The sequence below is a fragment of the Lepidochelys kempii genome, chromosome 5, assembly GCF_965140285.1.
Source record: "Lepidochelys kempii isolate rLepKem1 chromosome 5, rLepKem1.hap1, whole genome shotgun sequence".
NCBI lineage: Eukaryota > Metazoa > Chordata > Testudines > Cheloniidae > Lepidochelys > Lepidochelys kempii.
This window is the reverse complement of record NC_136384.1, coordinates 97,177,675-97,192,851: the sequence shown is the minus strand read 5'-3', so window position 1 is coordinate 97,192,851 and position 15,177 is coordinate 97,177,675. Positions and strand designations below refer to the sequence as shown.

Here is a 15,177-nt window from a genome sequence, read left to right as displayed (position 1 = left end):
AAAGAAAGGAGTAAAATTATGCATGCAGTTTTTTGTTTTGTTTTTGCGGGTTGGGGGGGCATTGTTTGTCTTTTTGAGGGTCTCTCAAAGTCACAGGGTTCCTCTCAAACTCAAAAACTTTCTTCAAAATAAGCCAGTCTAAAGATATCCAGTGACCAGTAATGCTCACAGATGCCACAGTATCTAAGTAATGGGGTGAACAGGGAGAATATTCATAGACCTTAAGGCCAGAAGGGACTATCGTGAACATCTAGTCCAGTGGTTCTGAACCTGGTGTAAACGTATCCCTGGGGGTATGCACAAGTCTTCCAGGGGGTACATCAACTTATCTAGATATTTGCCTAGTTTTACAACAGGGTATATAAAAAGCACTCACAAAGTCAGTACAAACTAAAATTTCATACAATGACTTATTTCTACTGCTCTATATACTGAAATGTAAGTATAATATTTATATTCCAATTGATTTATTTTATAATTATATGGTAAAAATGAGAAAGTAAGCAGTTTTTCAGTAATCGTGTGCTGAGACACCTTTGTATTTTTATGTTTGATTTTGTAAGCAAGTAGTTTTTAAGTGAGGTGAAACTGGGGCTACGCAAGACAAATCAGACTCCTGAAAGGGGTACAGTAGTGTGGAAAGTTTAAGAGCCACTGATCTAGTCTGACCTCCTGCATATCACAGGACACAGACCCTCACCCACCCACTTCTATAGTCAGCCCATAACCTCTGGCTGAGTTACTGATGTCCTCAACTCTACACTTAAATACGTCAAGTTACAGAAAATCCACCATTTACCATAGTTCAGATGAGCAAGTGACCCATGTCCCACTCTGCAGAGGAAGGCAAAAAACCCTCTAGGATCTCTGCCAATTTGATCTGGGGGGAAATTCCTTCCCGATCCCAAGTACTGAACCACAGTTCTATATTGTTATTCCTAAGGGGAAAAAAATGCTCATAAAGGTAACAAAAAACAGCATACAGTGAGATGGAACTGGCTTGTGTAGAAGTGTGGCTGCTACTGAATGAGAGATCAGAAATATACTTGTTTTCTCCCAAGAGTATTTCTGGGTACTGGGTAATGGGAATGTTTTGGGGACAGGATCAAAAGCTCATGGTTTCCACATCTGATGCTGCATATTCGCCCCTGATGTAGTAATGATATAATACAAAGAGATCATATCCATGCCCACTGAAGTAAATAGAAAGACTCCCACTGACTTCAATGGGCTCTAGATCAAGCCCTACATATAATCCTAAATTGTAACACACATGAGGTCATCATTCCCACAGAAGCACAGGTTTTAACAGTGGCATTTCTAGAAATGGTATAGAAAAAACAGGGCTGTGACCAAAAGAGAAGGAAAAGCATTGGTGCACATAACAAAATATGTGCCCTAATTATTTGACTAATAATATAACTAATTTGAATTATGGGCCTTCAAATATCTTGGCCCTCATACTTTCCAAACCGGATCTGCTCATCCCTCCTAAACATGAGGTTTTGCTTTTCTGAAGTGGAAAGCCATTTTCACTTTGATAAAACTTTGATGAGCAGAAGGCCTTATGTTTCCTGTCATACTCTGTAAACTTCCTCGTAAAAGAAACAGTAAAACTTTACTGAAAGTACTCAGTAGCAAATATTGATCAGCTTTCCCATATGAATAAGGATCTATCGGGATGTCCAAAATATAAGCAATTCTTTACATGCACTCTCTTTTCAGACCACTGGAAACTACCTCACATACCTGAAAGGATTTTTTCCCCCCACACTAAAGCAGCTACATCTCAGAGCAGCATGCTCAGCAGAACTGGAGACTGGCTGTTCTCTCATGAACACTTGGCTTTCCTTTTTGCTCAGTAAGGGCCTTTTCCAAACGCCACTGAAGTCAATGAGAGTCTTTCCAATTATTTTTCAATGGACTTTGTTTCAGGCCCTTCTTTCACAAACTTCTTCAACACCAACAAGCAACAGATACACTTAGAAAAAAATCTGCAATGCCTCTAATTCACGTATATTTATTTTATTTATTTATTTCAGTTTAATTAATGCCAGGCATAAGCTTTATACACTTTACAAATATTAAAAGCATGGACACAATTTCTTTTCAATTGACATCTATTAAAAAAGCTTTCCCACTCTGCCCCAGTTAATGCACTCCACCAGATCCTTTATATTTCCCCAAAATTTCCTCACCCACCCAGTCAGATGTTATCAACCTACCCCCTCCATAAAAACTACACAGAAAAAAAATAGGCCTTGAAAGACAGTCAACAAAGCTGGGCTTTGTCAGACCACAGACAAGGGGAATAAGTTCCCTACTTGAGAGGTCTCACTGAAAAACTCCTGCCCCCAGCACCCAAATATTGCAGAAGGTTGTATTTGGTCTTTTCCACCTCACTCTTGAAAGGCAGTTTCCCTACCTTGGGGTATATGGAATGCTATGTGGCTTCAGGTGGTTGAAGGTATATATCAGCTTCTGAGCAGCCCTTTGTTGTTGTATTTCCTAAACAAAAACATATGTATAGGTATTACTTTTAAATAAGCCTATTAAGAAAGACCAGAATATATAAAGAAAGTGAGTGTTCCTTACTAATCATAAATAGGAGATGGATTTTTCCATGGCCCTCTCTCCAATAGGGTAGTAACAATAATTAAAGAGCAGGTCACTCCAGGCTGGAAGTGTTTACATGTACCAAACCATTTCATACCTGCCACACTGTACTGGACAGTTTTCCTGCAGGTTTATACTTACCCGCAGGCACAGATGTAACACTGTACCCTCCTGAAAGATCGTCTGCCATGTCTGAACCACCTCAGGAAGAAATGACTTCACAATGAAGACTTGTCCCAACTTCAATACATCATTCTCAGACCAGGTACAAATGACCTTCATGGCTCTCCGGAGACCTCCATCCATCTCCTCCTGGGACAAGACCTGGATCATTGCAGCCATCCCACGCTGTGACCAGGATGACATGCTTTTATCTAGGTTCAAAGGCGAACTCTCTTCTAGCCTATAGATTGTCACCTCCTCTCCAGCTGAGATCAAAAGAAGTTTTATTTATAAATATCACAAATCACAGCAACACCATTTGAAACTTACATTTCTTCCCCTAAAATAGCATATAACTTTCTCACTTTACAGTACTTACCAATATGGGTTTCCACTATGCTAGAAGAGAAACTGTATTCCTGAAATATTATCCAAAGTCTTCTATTGTTCACTAAAGGTGATGTTCAACCCTATTCAGAGGGCCAGCACAAGACCTATGCACCCCTTAAATTACATTGTCTCTTTGTACTGGCCTTCTTCATAGGGATGAATTCCAGCCTTCAGACATGCTTCAATACAAGCAAACTGAGATGATTTAAACCAGTGGATCTTATCAAATACAACTGTGGTCATTTTCTTCTTTTCAGTGGCTTTTCTCAGTGTCAGCAGACTTACTGGATTTTATGGATGATTGGGTCTAAATCTTTTCTTTTAAACACCAGTCTCTTATCTATAATTGGTTAAGCTGAAATTAAATCAAAATACGCTGAGATTTTCTCTCTCCCTCTTAGTCTGTATTTGCATAAAAGAAGAATATTTAGCAAGATTTTTTTTATCTTACAGAAAACAATTAAGATCGATACTACTCATACCGCTTTTCCCTTTTGATCTTGCTCGCTTGTAAGAAGTAACACCTTTAGCTTCATGACAATTGTAAAAGCCAATGGCTAGATTTTGCCACCCTTACTCACATTGAGTAGCACTTTGCTCCGTGACAGTCCCATTGATTTCAGCTGGGTTATTTGAGAAATCAGGCACTAATCAACATGAGCAAGAGAAGCAGAGTCTGGCCCAAACTAACCCACACAGCTGGGAACGAGTCCTCTGAATCTAGAAAAAACATCAGCTTTCCTATACTATTTAGGGTTCTGTTTTAATATAAACTAAAAACTTAGAAGAAATTAAGACAAATAAGCCTGGAGATTTAAGTTTACTATTTTAGATTAAGAATTTGACCTTGTGCCTAGAAATTCCCATGTCATCTCTACTGCACAAAATTTCAGAAATTCTATTCCACTCAACAGCATCATTTTGCATGCAGAAGGCATTTGGTGAGATTCAGCTCAATCTTACACTTTGTCTCACTATGTAGTTATAACGGTATTCTACCCTTGACAGGGGGAAAACTATTCATTATTATCTTCCATAAGCTAATATAACAGGCCAGAGTTTTAAAGCCTGCCCTCCCTTTTTGTGACTGAGATTATTTGCAGAGGCAGTTGATGTAATATGGACATACAAGCATCTGATCTGTGAACACCTTCAGGTTCTTAATATCTTTAACATTGCCTGGAGACACAAATAATTACAGGTGCCACAAAGGAGGCCAGGTATGAGCCAGGCTGAAAATCAGGCCCACTGTATACAAATGTTCAATTGAATAGAATACTGACCAGAATTATTGATAAAATAATTACACATCTACAAGTACCATTTCTATGTCTTAAGTTCTTTTTATACAACATCCAATGGACATATTCTGCAGTAATGGTCCCAGACATGAGGGGTCTGATTCTCCGCTCCATTACACAGATCTTATATCAACTCTGCCAAAGTTGAACCAATTTAAGAGAGTGAAGAATCAGGTCCTAAGTTTTATCATCAAGATGTGGCAGTGTTTGGAGGGCGATTACTGTAGAATACTGCATTATTTCCTTAATAAAACAGGAACTGCTAATAAAATGGATAAAAGAATAAAAATCCTTCAAATTCTGTATCTATCAGTTTTATTGTTTGGCAATCTCTCCACACAAAGGAACTCCACAAGCGGAGGGTGGATTTAAAAACCATACAAAAAAAGCCACACAAATCATGGGTGAGGGAGAAGCAGGGTGAAGAGAAGTCAAGAGGAAAGGGGAGACTTGAAGGAGAGACATGAGCTGACACATTAGATTTCAGTCTCGGCTCATCCTCGGAGACTGGTCTCACGAATTGGCCTGGAAGAAGGACCTGGATCCACAAAGGAACTTAGGCTTTGCAACACTCAGCATTGCAATGCCTAACTTTTAGGCACCTAGAAAAATCACTGGAACAACACTGTGAACCACAAAGCCTGAGCTAGGCACCTGGGCTCCCTACACAATGAATGGGGAGAGACAGTGGCCTAAGAATGAAATCCACAAAAGCCAGCATGCTAGGTGTGGAGCCACCTAAGATAACAAATGGGAGATGCCAACAATAGGGGTGCATCCTAAGATCTTCTCCTCTCAGGGTGTTTGGCACATAAGTATGGGCTGCAGGGAGGTATTTATCTATCTATCCCAGTGGTTGGAGCACTCACTTGGGAAACCCAGGTTTAATTTCTCCCTCTGCCTCATGGGGAGGAAAGATATGAACAGGGGTCTCCCCAGTTTCAGGAAAGTACTTTAGCCACTGAGCTATGGCATATTCTGATGTGTGGGGCTCCCTCAGTCTCTCATGTTGAAGTTGCGGATAAATAATTAAGGAGTCATTGGACTAGGGGAACTGGACCCTGGGTCTCCCAGGTGGATGCCTTAACCACCAGGCTATAGAGTCATGCCCTTTGGCCCAGAGTGGTGGTTACAGAAGTTGTTCCTTTCAGAAAATAAATGTAAGTTATATCTACCTAAATTAATCCAACCTATGAGGTTTCTTAACTGTATTCTTTAAAAAATAATCCATGCTGTGATTATAATATATTCAAAACAGAATAGAGAAACTGGCACTCACCAAAGAACTGGACTGGCGTAAATGGTATAGTCTGAGCAAGCCTCATTAAGTTGTTCCTTTCAACAGCTGCAAACAAAATTGACAGTTCCGCTATGCTGAGCTAGCATTGGCTTGGCTGATTTTCAGAAATATTTGACAGTGTTTTATTGTAATATTACAAAAACAAGTACATTTTGTTGTGACCAGCCTTCCCTCTAGCTATGTATATAGCCTCTAGCACTATAACACCTGAGCATCCACTAAGTGATTATGGATTTAGCTTCACAGTATCTAAGAAGCAGAGAAGTACTGTTAGCCAGAGTTTCCAGAGGTGTGAACTGAGGCACAGAGAGATTAAGTGATTTGCCCAAAGTCACACAGGAAGTCTGTGGTAAAATCCAGAACTGAACCCCGTTTCGCTGACTCCCATCTACTGCCGCAGACACAAGTCCATCCTTGCATTACAGATGAAAAAAATTAACCCAGAAGCCTCCAAAAACATCTTATTTTGGTCAGATTCTAGATTGCGTTGAAAAATATCACCTAATTAAATAACATGCCCAAATATATGCTGAGTCAAATATGTTGCTGGCATAATATTATCAAAGTCAGTGGAGTTGTGCCTGTCCATGGAATGAAAAAAAATGGACACTATACATTGTAACTATGGCACAATCTCTGAACTTCAGATACCTGTATACTTGCTTATGTTTTATCCAAGGTTTCTCATGAAAAGGTCTAAGGTAGTGTGGTAGACAGGGACATCTGCTGGTAGGTTCTGGACAAGTCTCCTCACCCAAAAGCACAGAAACCTGTAGGTTTGAAGCAATCTCTGCGCATTTTCAATTTAGGAATCGAACAGCACAGTGGGCAATCAGTGTCCAAATGATTTATTCCCTGCCAGACTTCCAGTGAGTTCATAAGTATATAAACACAGATTAAGGAGTACAGTACAAATTAACTGAAGAAATCCACTCCAGCAAACCAGAAGAAAGAGGGAAATTGCAGGGAATACTGTCCTTCATCCAGATGGGAGCCGATAGCTATGAACTAACCAGTGCCCCTGTCTTTTCTGGGCATTACAGCTCAGTTCCTGAAGTTTTCATCAGTTGTAAAACTAAAGTTTTTTACTGCCAAGGTCTAGTTTTTTCTTTATGATCATTTGCCAACCAACACTTGAAATGGCCTCAATACCGTGTTAGGTATGAAATTAATATACAGCTTTCACTGGGGTGGGCCCTCGTGTGACTCTACAAAGTGGGAGCCACAGAAGATGACAGGAAAAGAATTAATGTGCTTGTGTTACGGATTCACAGGGTCTGGTGTGCCAGACCCCCAAGGAGCCACACAGTTCAATAGAGGCAGGCCCTTGGCTTCCATGACTCCAAAACTGGGCCTTTGCATGCTAGCAATTCTTGTCTCTCTCTCTCTCTCTCTGTGGCTCCCTGCAGCGAGTCCAGCCAACTGTGGGAGTCGTGTTCTTTACCCATTCAGGACACAATATGCTGAGTAAGTATTTGAAAAGGCTGCCTGGTGTCACAGCAAAGCAAGGTAACAATTTATTAGTCACCTGACATATAGACTCTGAAAGCCCTTAGGTCAGGGGTGGGCAAACTTTTTGGCCCGAGGACCACATCGGGGTGCGAAACAGTGTGGAGGGCCGGGTAGGGAAAGCTGTGGCCCAAAACAGCCTGGCCCCCACCCCCTATCCGCCCCCTCCCACTTCCCGCCCCCCTCAGAGCCCCCGACCCATCCAATCCCCCCTGCTCCTTGTCCCCGACCGCCCCCTCCCAGGACCCCCCACCCCAAACCTGGGATCCCAGCCCCTATCCAACCCCCCATGCTCCCTGTCCCCTGACTGCCCCCCAGTTCCTATCACTCCCCCCGACAGGCCCTCGGGGGACTCCCACGCCCTATCCAACCCCCCCTGTTTCCTGACCCCTGACCGCCCCAGAACCTCCGCCCCATCCAACTGCTCCCTATCCCCCGGAAGCCTCTACCCAACCCTGCCACCACCGCACGTGCCCGCCACCGCTGCCACCCCCTTACATTGCCACTCAGAGCGGCAGGAGCTCGCAGCCCCACTGCCCGCGCAGTGGCGTGGCTGCGAGGGAGCGGGGACAGAGGGGAGGGGCCGGGGGCTAGCCTCCCCGGCCAAGAGCTCAGGGGCTGGGCAGGATGGTCCCTGGGGCTGGATGTGGCCCGCGGGCCATAGTTTGCCCACCTCTGCCTTAGGTCAATTGGAAAGAAAAGGTGAAGACATAATCTAAACAGTCTAAATCCAGTGAACCCTTGAGCCATGCTGCTGTAGGAACCATTTCTGCTTCCTTTCTCTGTCTCTGTTCCTTTGTCTTCAACCCAGGTGAGAATCTGGTCTCTCTAGGCATATGTCTGCACAGCAACTAGACACCCACGGCTGGCCTGTGCCAACTGACTCAGGCTCTCAGGGCTTGGGCTGCAGGGCTGCCTCTTTGCTGTGTAGACTTCTGGGATCAGGCTGGTGCTCAAGCTCTAGGAACTTGAGAGGTGGGAGGGTCCCAGAGCTCGGGCTCCAGGGTGAACCCAGAATGAAGTTACACAGCAATGAAACAACCCTGCAGCCCAAGCCCAAGTCGGCTGGCATCGGCCAGCCACAGGTATCTAATTGCTGACTAGCCATTCCCTATGAGCTCATCTCTTAACACAGCTACTTGACTCCTTTCCCCTATGTTCTCCAGGGCCTTTGCTCTGCTCTTGGCTACTACTGCCTAACGGTTTGTCTCCACTGCAATGTAAACCCAGAGTTAGTAGAACTTGAGTTAGCAGACTCTGGATTTGTTAACTTAGGACGTTAGTGTCTACACACATTTGTAACCTCAGGTTAGGAATTGCTGAACCGTGGGACCCAACCTGAGGTTCCAGCATCTACACTGCATTATGCCAACTTGAGTCCTGCCACCCATATCCTAGGCTTCCGAGCACCCTCCCAAAATGTGGCCGCTCTAGCCCTTTGTTCATGGTGTAATGTGGGAAAACTTGACTGTCCACCAAACCTGACTGTCCAGAGAACAAAAAAAGTCCAACTGTGGGATTGTGGAATGCTTTTAGTGGATGCCAAGAGCATGAGTCCTGTCGGGCTGCATCTACACTGCAAAGCAATAGGGCTTGAATCCTGGGTCCCAGCTTGATACAGGCTCGGACCCTCCACTCACGTGGGGTTCTGGGACTCTGGGTCCAATCCCTGGGTTAGCATGATTTGTGTGTAGATACATGGAAGGAGAGTTAGGCTTGAGCCTGAGTGTGAACCCTGGGCTTATATTGCAGTGTAGACATACCCTAAGTGTGAATATCTCAGACACTAGGATAGCCATTGTCTCTTCTGGATCCTCCATTCAATGCATAGGCTCTATTCAGTTTGTTAGTGACTCTGATTTCCAATCAAATAGCTACATGAGTCCAACACCTTGTCCCTTTCATCTATATTCAATTCATATTAGTACAAAGCACAGAGGGAAACTGAGGCATGCATAAGAATAAAAAAATATTACCAGAATTTCCACAGCTTAAAATCCGGTGCAGTTGCTCAGCTGTCATTCAAGTACCTCCTGCTTACCTGAATAATGATGGTGCAGGTCCTGAGGTGTTTTCAAGGAAACTGAGATTTCTGAAATTATTTTAAAAGGATCATTATGTTAATTATGGTAGCAGAGATAAATGCATGATTTTGAATTTATTCCCTTCAAGTTTGTCATGAAACAGATTAATCAGAATTACTGGCTCAGCATTCTAAAGAGAGGAATCACTAATTGACATTAAGTATGTTGTAATGTATGGTATATGTTGGCAGTTTTCAGTTATCAATTTAATATAGCCATCCGAGTTATTTATATAAGGAAATGAAGGGAGACTAGCAATATTAACCTCAAGGACATGTCGTTCCTCTAAACCAGTTACACCTCTGGGATGTTAAAAGCACTTTCCTGTCCATCATGCTTCACAGAATCCCAAAGGCATGATTTTTGCAACTCTATACGTAGTCATTATGCATTCCATTAACTGTACTATTACATTGAAGTTATAATAATACAGGTCCAGTAACCTATGACATCTAAAATGCTGTAAAAATATAAACAAGTAATTTATTGGCAAAATTAAAGAGACTCTGTCAAGTCAAATTTGGTCCCAAATCTATGTTTTATAAAACAAGCCATTATATTATTTAAGACTAATAGAAATGTTTCCATTATCTGTTTTAATTTATTTTGTTCCAGTTTATTTTTGTTCCAGTAAAGGAAGTTTACTGACCTTATAGTAACTGGAGTTTTTTGTATTCACTGTGGGTGCACATGCTCTCTATGTGCCCAGGATCAGGGATACTTTGGGAAAGATGATATAAGGTGGATCTGCAATAAGGGCCCCAAGTTTGCCTGTCTTTCTGATTGGTGTGATAACCATGAGGAGGGCTACCTTCATTGATAAATGTAATGGGAAGCAGGAGGCCAAGGTTCAAACAATGAATCCTTTAGATAGAGAGAACCAGGTTCAAACTCCTAGCCAGCACTGACCTTGACACCAGTGGAAATGTTCCCATAAATGCATTTTTTTTAAATTATTGTTGTAGGGTGGGTAAAAATTGAACAGTTTTTTCCACTGGGGGATGGAAGGCATTAAAGGCTGCGAGACGTACTCACCATGAACTCAGTGAGAGGCCCAAAGATTTTAAGGAGAGAAGATAGTCCAGGATAAGGGGAATTCTAACCTCTTCTGGGAACAATTGATGTTCATGGCACCAAAGGGAAAGGGCTTCCATTTGGCTATGTAACACATCTTCGTGGAGGGCTTCCTGCTATTGAGGAAGATGGCTCAGACCTTCTTCAAGCAGGATCTCTCTAACCCCATTGCCCATCCAAAAGCCAAGCTGTCAGATGGAGAGGTGTGGGATTGGGATAGATGGAGAAGTGCTGGGTTGGGATGATTGGTTCTGCCCCCATTCTGTGACAGTAGATTTGGTGACGTCTGAAAGTGAATGCATGGATGGGAGCTCACCTGGAGAGCCATCATAACTCAAAACTGCTTCAGCCACCAAGAGCTATTAAGATTACTGTCACCTTGATTTTTCTGAGGATGCATGGTAGGATGGAGATGGGTCAAAAGGCATACATCAGTGGATCTGACCACTGTATTAGGAAGGCATGCCCTCTGGAGCTTCATCCCTGTGCATTAGGAGAACAGTAAATTCTTGTTTGCCTGGGTTGGCAAAGAGGTCCCAAGATTGAGACAAAGATGGAGACTGAAGTCAGATCTGTTGTTCCATGGATGAGTTCCATTTCCATTCATGGCTCTCATGAAAATGCCTGATGAGGCTGTCTGTTAGGGAGTTCATTATCCGTGGTAGGTGCGCTACCAAGAGGGTGAGATGACTGTGGAAGTATCAATTCCATATCTGTGCCGCCTCCCTGCAGCGTGGTGTGCACCTGGCTCCCCCTCTTTATATAGTAAACCATTGTCATATTGTTTGACCTGACTTGTATGAGTGAATCGGATGAAAGGCAGGAATTGCTGACACGCTCTGTGTACTGCTCATAGCTGGAGGTGGTTGATGTGGCACATGGACTCTTGTGGCATCCAGGAACCCTGAGCTGTATGGTTGTCCAGGATATGTGTAGACTGCCAGCCTTGAGCAGGGCTGGAGGAAAACTTGCTGGAGTCTCTGGTATGGAATCTGTCAGTGCAGTCCCCGGCCCACTGCCCAGGGCAGGTGGAGGGTCCATGCTCCGTACAGCTGCCTGGGTGGCTCTTACCCCAACCCAGCTTTAGCTGGGGGGTGGGGCCTCGGAGCCGCAGCCTGGCCATGGTAAGGGACACCAGGGAAGCAGTGCGGAGCCGCAGACCCTCCGTCTGCCCTGGGCGGGGGGCCTGCTAGGCGAGGACACGGGCCGGGGGCTGCTCTCGGACCCCCCACCCTGGTCAGGTGGAGGGTCCATGGTGGCCACAGGTGCCTGGGTTTCCCAAATGGGCTCCAATTGCCAGCCTGGCTGGTGGAAGGGCCTTAGAGGGGAGAAGAGGGGCAGGGGCAGGACCCATGGCGAAAAGTGGATGGGCCAGGCCATTGATTCCACCCAAAATTATTGATTCCACCCAAAATTCTCTTGTAATGATAGGAGGACATAAAATATGTTCAAAACCTTTTTAAGGAATTAAAAGCCAGTCTGCTCTTCGAGAAACTTGCATTTTTAAAAAATGTGACCAGTTGCAACAAAATTCAACTCGATGGTGTCTCTTTAGTATGTGACTGTAGCATCCGCAGCCCAAATACCCATTGTACTACCCATTGTGAGCATAAACTTGACTAAAAAAGGCTACATACAAATGTTCTACATTTGTTGGACAAAGTCATCCTTCTGATTCTTGAGTGAATATCAAAGAAGTTTGAAAACGTATTTACCATCTTTGACATTGAACTCCTGCACTGACAATCCCACAGTGGACCAGATCCTTCAATGAGAGTTCAACATGCAGAGGAATTGCAAAACTGAACCCAATACCACTTACTAGAGAGATGGCTGCAACCATGACTGTGCTTAGAAACACGCATTGTAATCAGAAATGTTATGCTAGACTTAACCCTCAGATATATGTCAAGCTTCCTATTTAACCCAATGGAACTCTCTTGCAATCCAAAGGATAGAATTCATCTGTCTCTTTTTAAGCACAGCATAGTTAATTCCTGCTGAAAAGTGTGTGATATTTTATATTGCTGGGCTGAGCAAAATAGATGGAAATTTCCTTTAGCATGAGGAAAACATATTATCACATTATTTGTAGTAAACTGCAAAGAATCTGTTCTTTCTGTTGGGTATTAATTATTGTTAACCCTCTTCCTGTTTACCCTCCATGCTTACAATAGAATCACTGGTCACGTATTTCAGTGAATTGTGAAAGTAGGATTTACAAATAAGAATTAAAGACAAGTAATAATCAATCAAAAACTTACTGTCAATGCCGCTTGAACTTCTGAACCTGTTTTAGAATCAACAATAGGAAATTATGCTTCAAACTTTTCTGTGATTAAACAAGAATGACATGAAAGGATTTGAACTATGTGAATTCAAACTCACAAAGATTTAAACTCACTTCATAAAACACAAGAACCACTAGCATAAAGTTGTTTTTTGCTTTGACATACAGCTGATCATTTGTTACTAAGGAACAGAAGTATTTCTCTGCATTTTCCCCTCTCTGATTTGTGCTTACAATTCTGGGTCACTGTCTTGTTTAGATAATAACAATATTGTTTAAAGAGCACTTCAATCAGATATGAGTGGTGGGTGGGTGTATTGTTTGTTTGCTTTTTAATTTTAACCTACGTTTTGATGTACCGACTGGTATGTGTCTCACTGCCCTCTACAGGATGAAATCAGACTTGCTCAATTTTTTGCAGTTGCCTTGCACTTTGTTAGCTGATCTATAGGGAGGCTATACTGTAAACCCTACTGCTTCTGATATTTAACAGTCTCTGTTGCCTCAAGTTGATGGAAGCTTTTTGCTTGAGGGAGGGGATAAAAAGACAAAAGATTATGGGCATGATTCTCCTCTCACACGGGTGTAAATCAAGACTAATTCTACTGAAGTCAGACCAGTGTAAGTGACAGCAGCATTAGCCCTGTGAGTTCAGTTCTCAGTTTAGCATGTATGCAGGTTGGCTACTGCCTGCAAGTATGCCACAATGGACTGTTAAAAAGAACAGTATTTTTTCCCTGTCCCATGTTGAAATCATGGAATGTGGCAATTGCTTTGTGCCTTTTATTTATTTTATCAGGGATGTTACTAAGTAGTGGGGATGTATACTGCAGTGATGAACTTGAGAGGCAGAGAGAGAGGGAGAAAGAGAAGCACACATGAAAGCATTCCAAATATTAAGATAATTATCAAGCAAGCTGAAAAAACATCCAAGAGGTTTGAAGAAATTAACAAGAAAACTGAAGACACTTTTCAAGCCAGTCTGATTTTATTTCACTTTGATCAGAGATAAACCACCACCAAAATCTCTTTATAGAAAGCAAGTCAAATATTTTGCAAATGCAGACAGACTTATTGCCAATGCAGAGTTGATACAAAGGATTTTAATCAGAGAATGACAGCCTTTCAGGATTTTTGCTATTTTAAAAAGAAATATACAATGTATGCAGCAAAAGCAAATGTTGCCTTTCACACTCTAGTAGATTAGAATAAGTAGTTAAGATCCTGTGGTGACTGAATGAGAAAATTAGATAATACTGGGATACAAAAAGATAAAAGTATCTATGTTCCTTCTAAAATTAGAAGTTATATTGGAATTAATAACCTTTTATAATTAAACAAAAAAGCTTTATTTTATTGAAAAAAGTCTGTTTTACATATGCACAGATTCCTCATGCTAAATGTGTTATAGAACTAAAATGGAAATCTGCAGTATCTACAGAACTGGGTTACAATAGAGTCTGCTTTTGTAGGTATGCAGCAAGTATCTTAAAATAGTTAGGAATACATACAAGGAATTCCTGCTCAGATTATTCTTCCTGGTGGTCCCAATCATGCTATTAGTCAAATCCTGAGAAGAAGAAAAATGATGTTACGGGTACAGTCTATATATCACTGTCCTACGTATATAATCAGAGCAACTCATAAAGCTTCCAATCCTGCAAATACTTATGCATGTACTTAATTTGACTACCGTGAGTAGTCCCACAGAAACCTAAGTGTTTCACAGCTCTATTAAACCAACACTGATTTGGAATATGAAATTGTCCTGGTTGCAATTTTCTATAGAATCTCCATGCATTTAGGTAGATAGTAGAATAATTTAAGTGATCTAGTTATATCAGACTGCACCATGAAAAAACTCTAAATGTACATGGAAGTATTTTGCAGCATAAAAACTAGTAGGGAATTTCCCTTTATAGCAGAAAAATGAAATATATGAAATATAAATATTTAATGAATAAGATGTGTCCTACAGTGTTACACTAGAAAGGTGTGACCAACTGGGGGATTTGCTTAATGGTTTGCATGAATACTGTGTCTCCGTTTTCCCTATGTGCTGTACGTTTAACGAGGTGGTGGGAGAGGGTGTTTGTTGTTGCAGAGGACCAGGTGAGACCTCGCCTAGCCGCCTGGACCCTGGCTTGGACACAGTGGAACTTAGCAACTGGTGACCCGGAGGCCCACCCCATCTGGAAGCCAGCTGGGTTTGTCCAGTGAGAGAATAAAGGGCGGAAGAGAGAGGGTCCAGGTGATCTGGTTGCCCAGGAAAGAAGACAAAAGACGGAGGAAGGGCTTTTGGGGAAGGTGATATAGGGTGGTTAGCTGGAAAGAGGTCGCTTCTGGATTGGTACAAAGAGCAGCCTGAGCCCACCTGGGCGTTGGATGGGCCCAGATGGACTATGCTGAAATTTTCTATGTTTGAGGCCCTGAGAACTTTCTGTGCTGTGT

The 15,177-nt window shown here is 42.5% G+C and overlaps 1 protein-coding gene across 2 annotated transcripts in view; it reads right to left on the bottom strand.

The window, feature by feature from the left end:
• TRPM6 (transient receptor potential cation channel subfamily M member 6) overlaps window positions 1-15,177 on the bottom strand; it is a 161,112-nt gene that overhangs the window by 14,930 nt on the left and 131,005 nt on the right. For both annotated transcript variants that reach the window (XM_073345124.2, XM_078852883.1), the window contains 6 exons: window positions 14,238-14,296; window positions 12,701-12,726; window positions 9,320-9,370; window positions 5,749-5,814; window positions 2,758-3,044; window positions 2,426-2,508 (listed from right to left, as the gene is read on the bottom strand). In XM_073345124.2, the coding sequence (XP_073201225.1) occupies window positions 2,426-2,508; window positions 2,758-3,044; window positions 5,749-5,814; window positions 9,320-9,370; window positions 12,701-12,726; window positions 14,238-14,296 (572 nt within the window). The remainder of the gene's footprint in view (window positions 1-2,425; window positions 2,509-2,757; window positions 3,045-5,748; window positions 5,815-9,319; window positions 9,371-12,700; window positions 12,727-14,237; window positions 14,297-15,177) is intronic.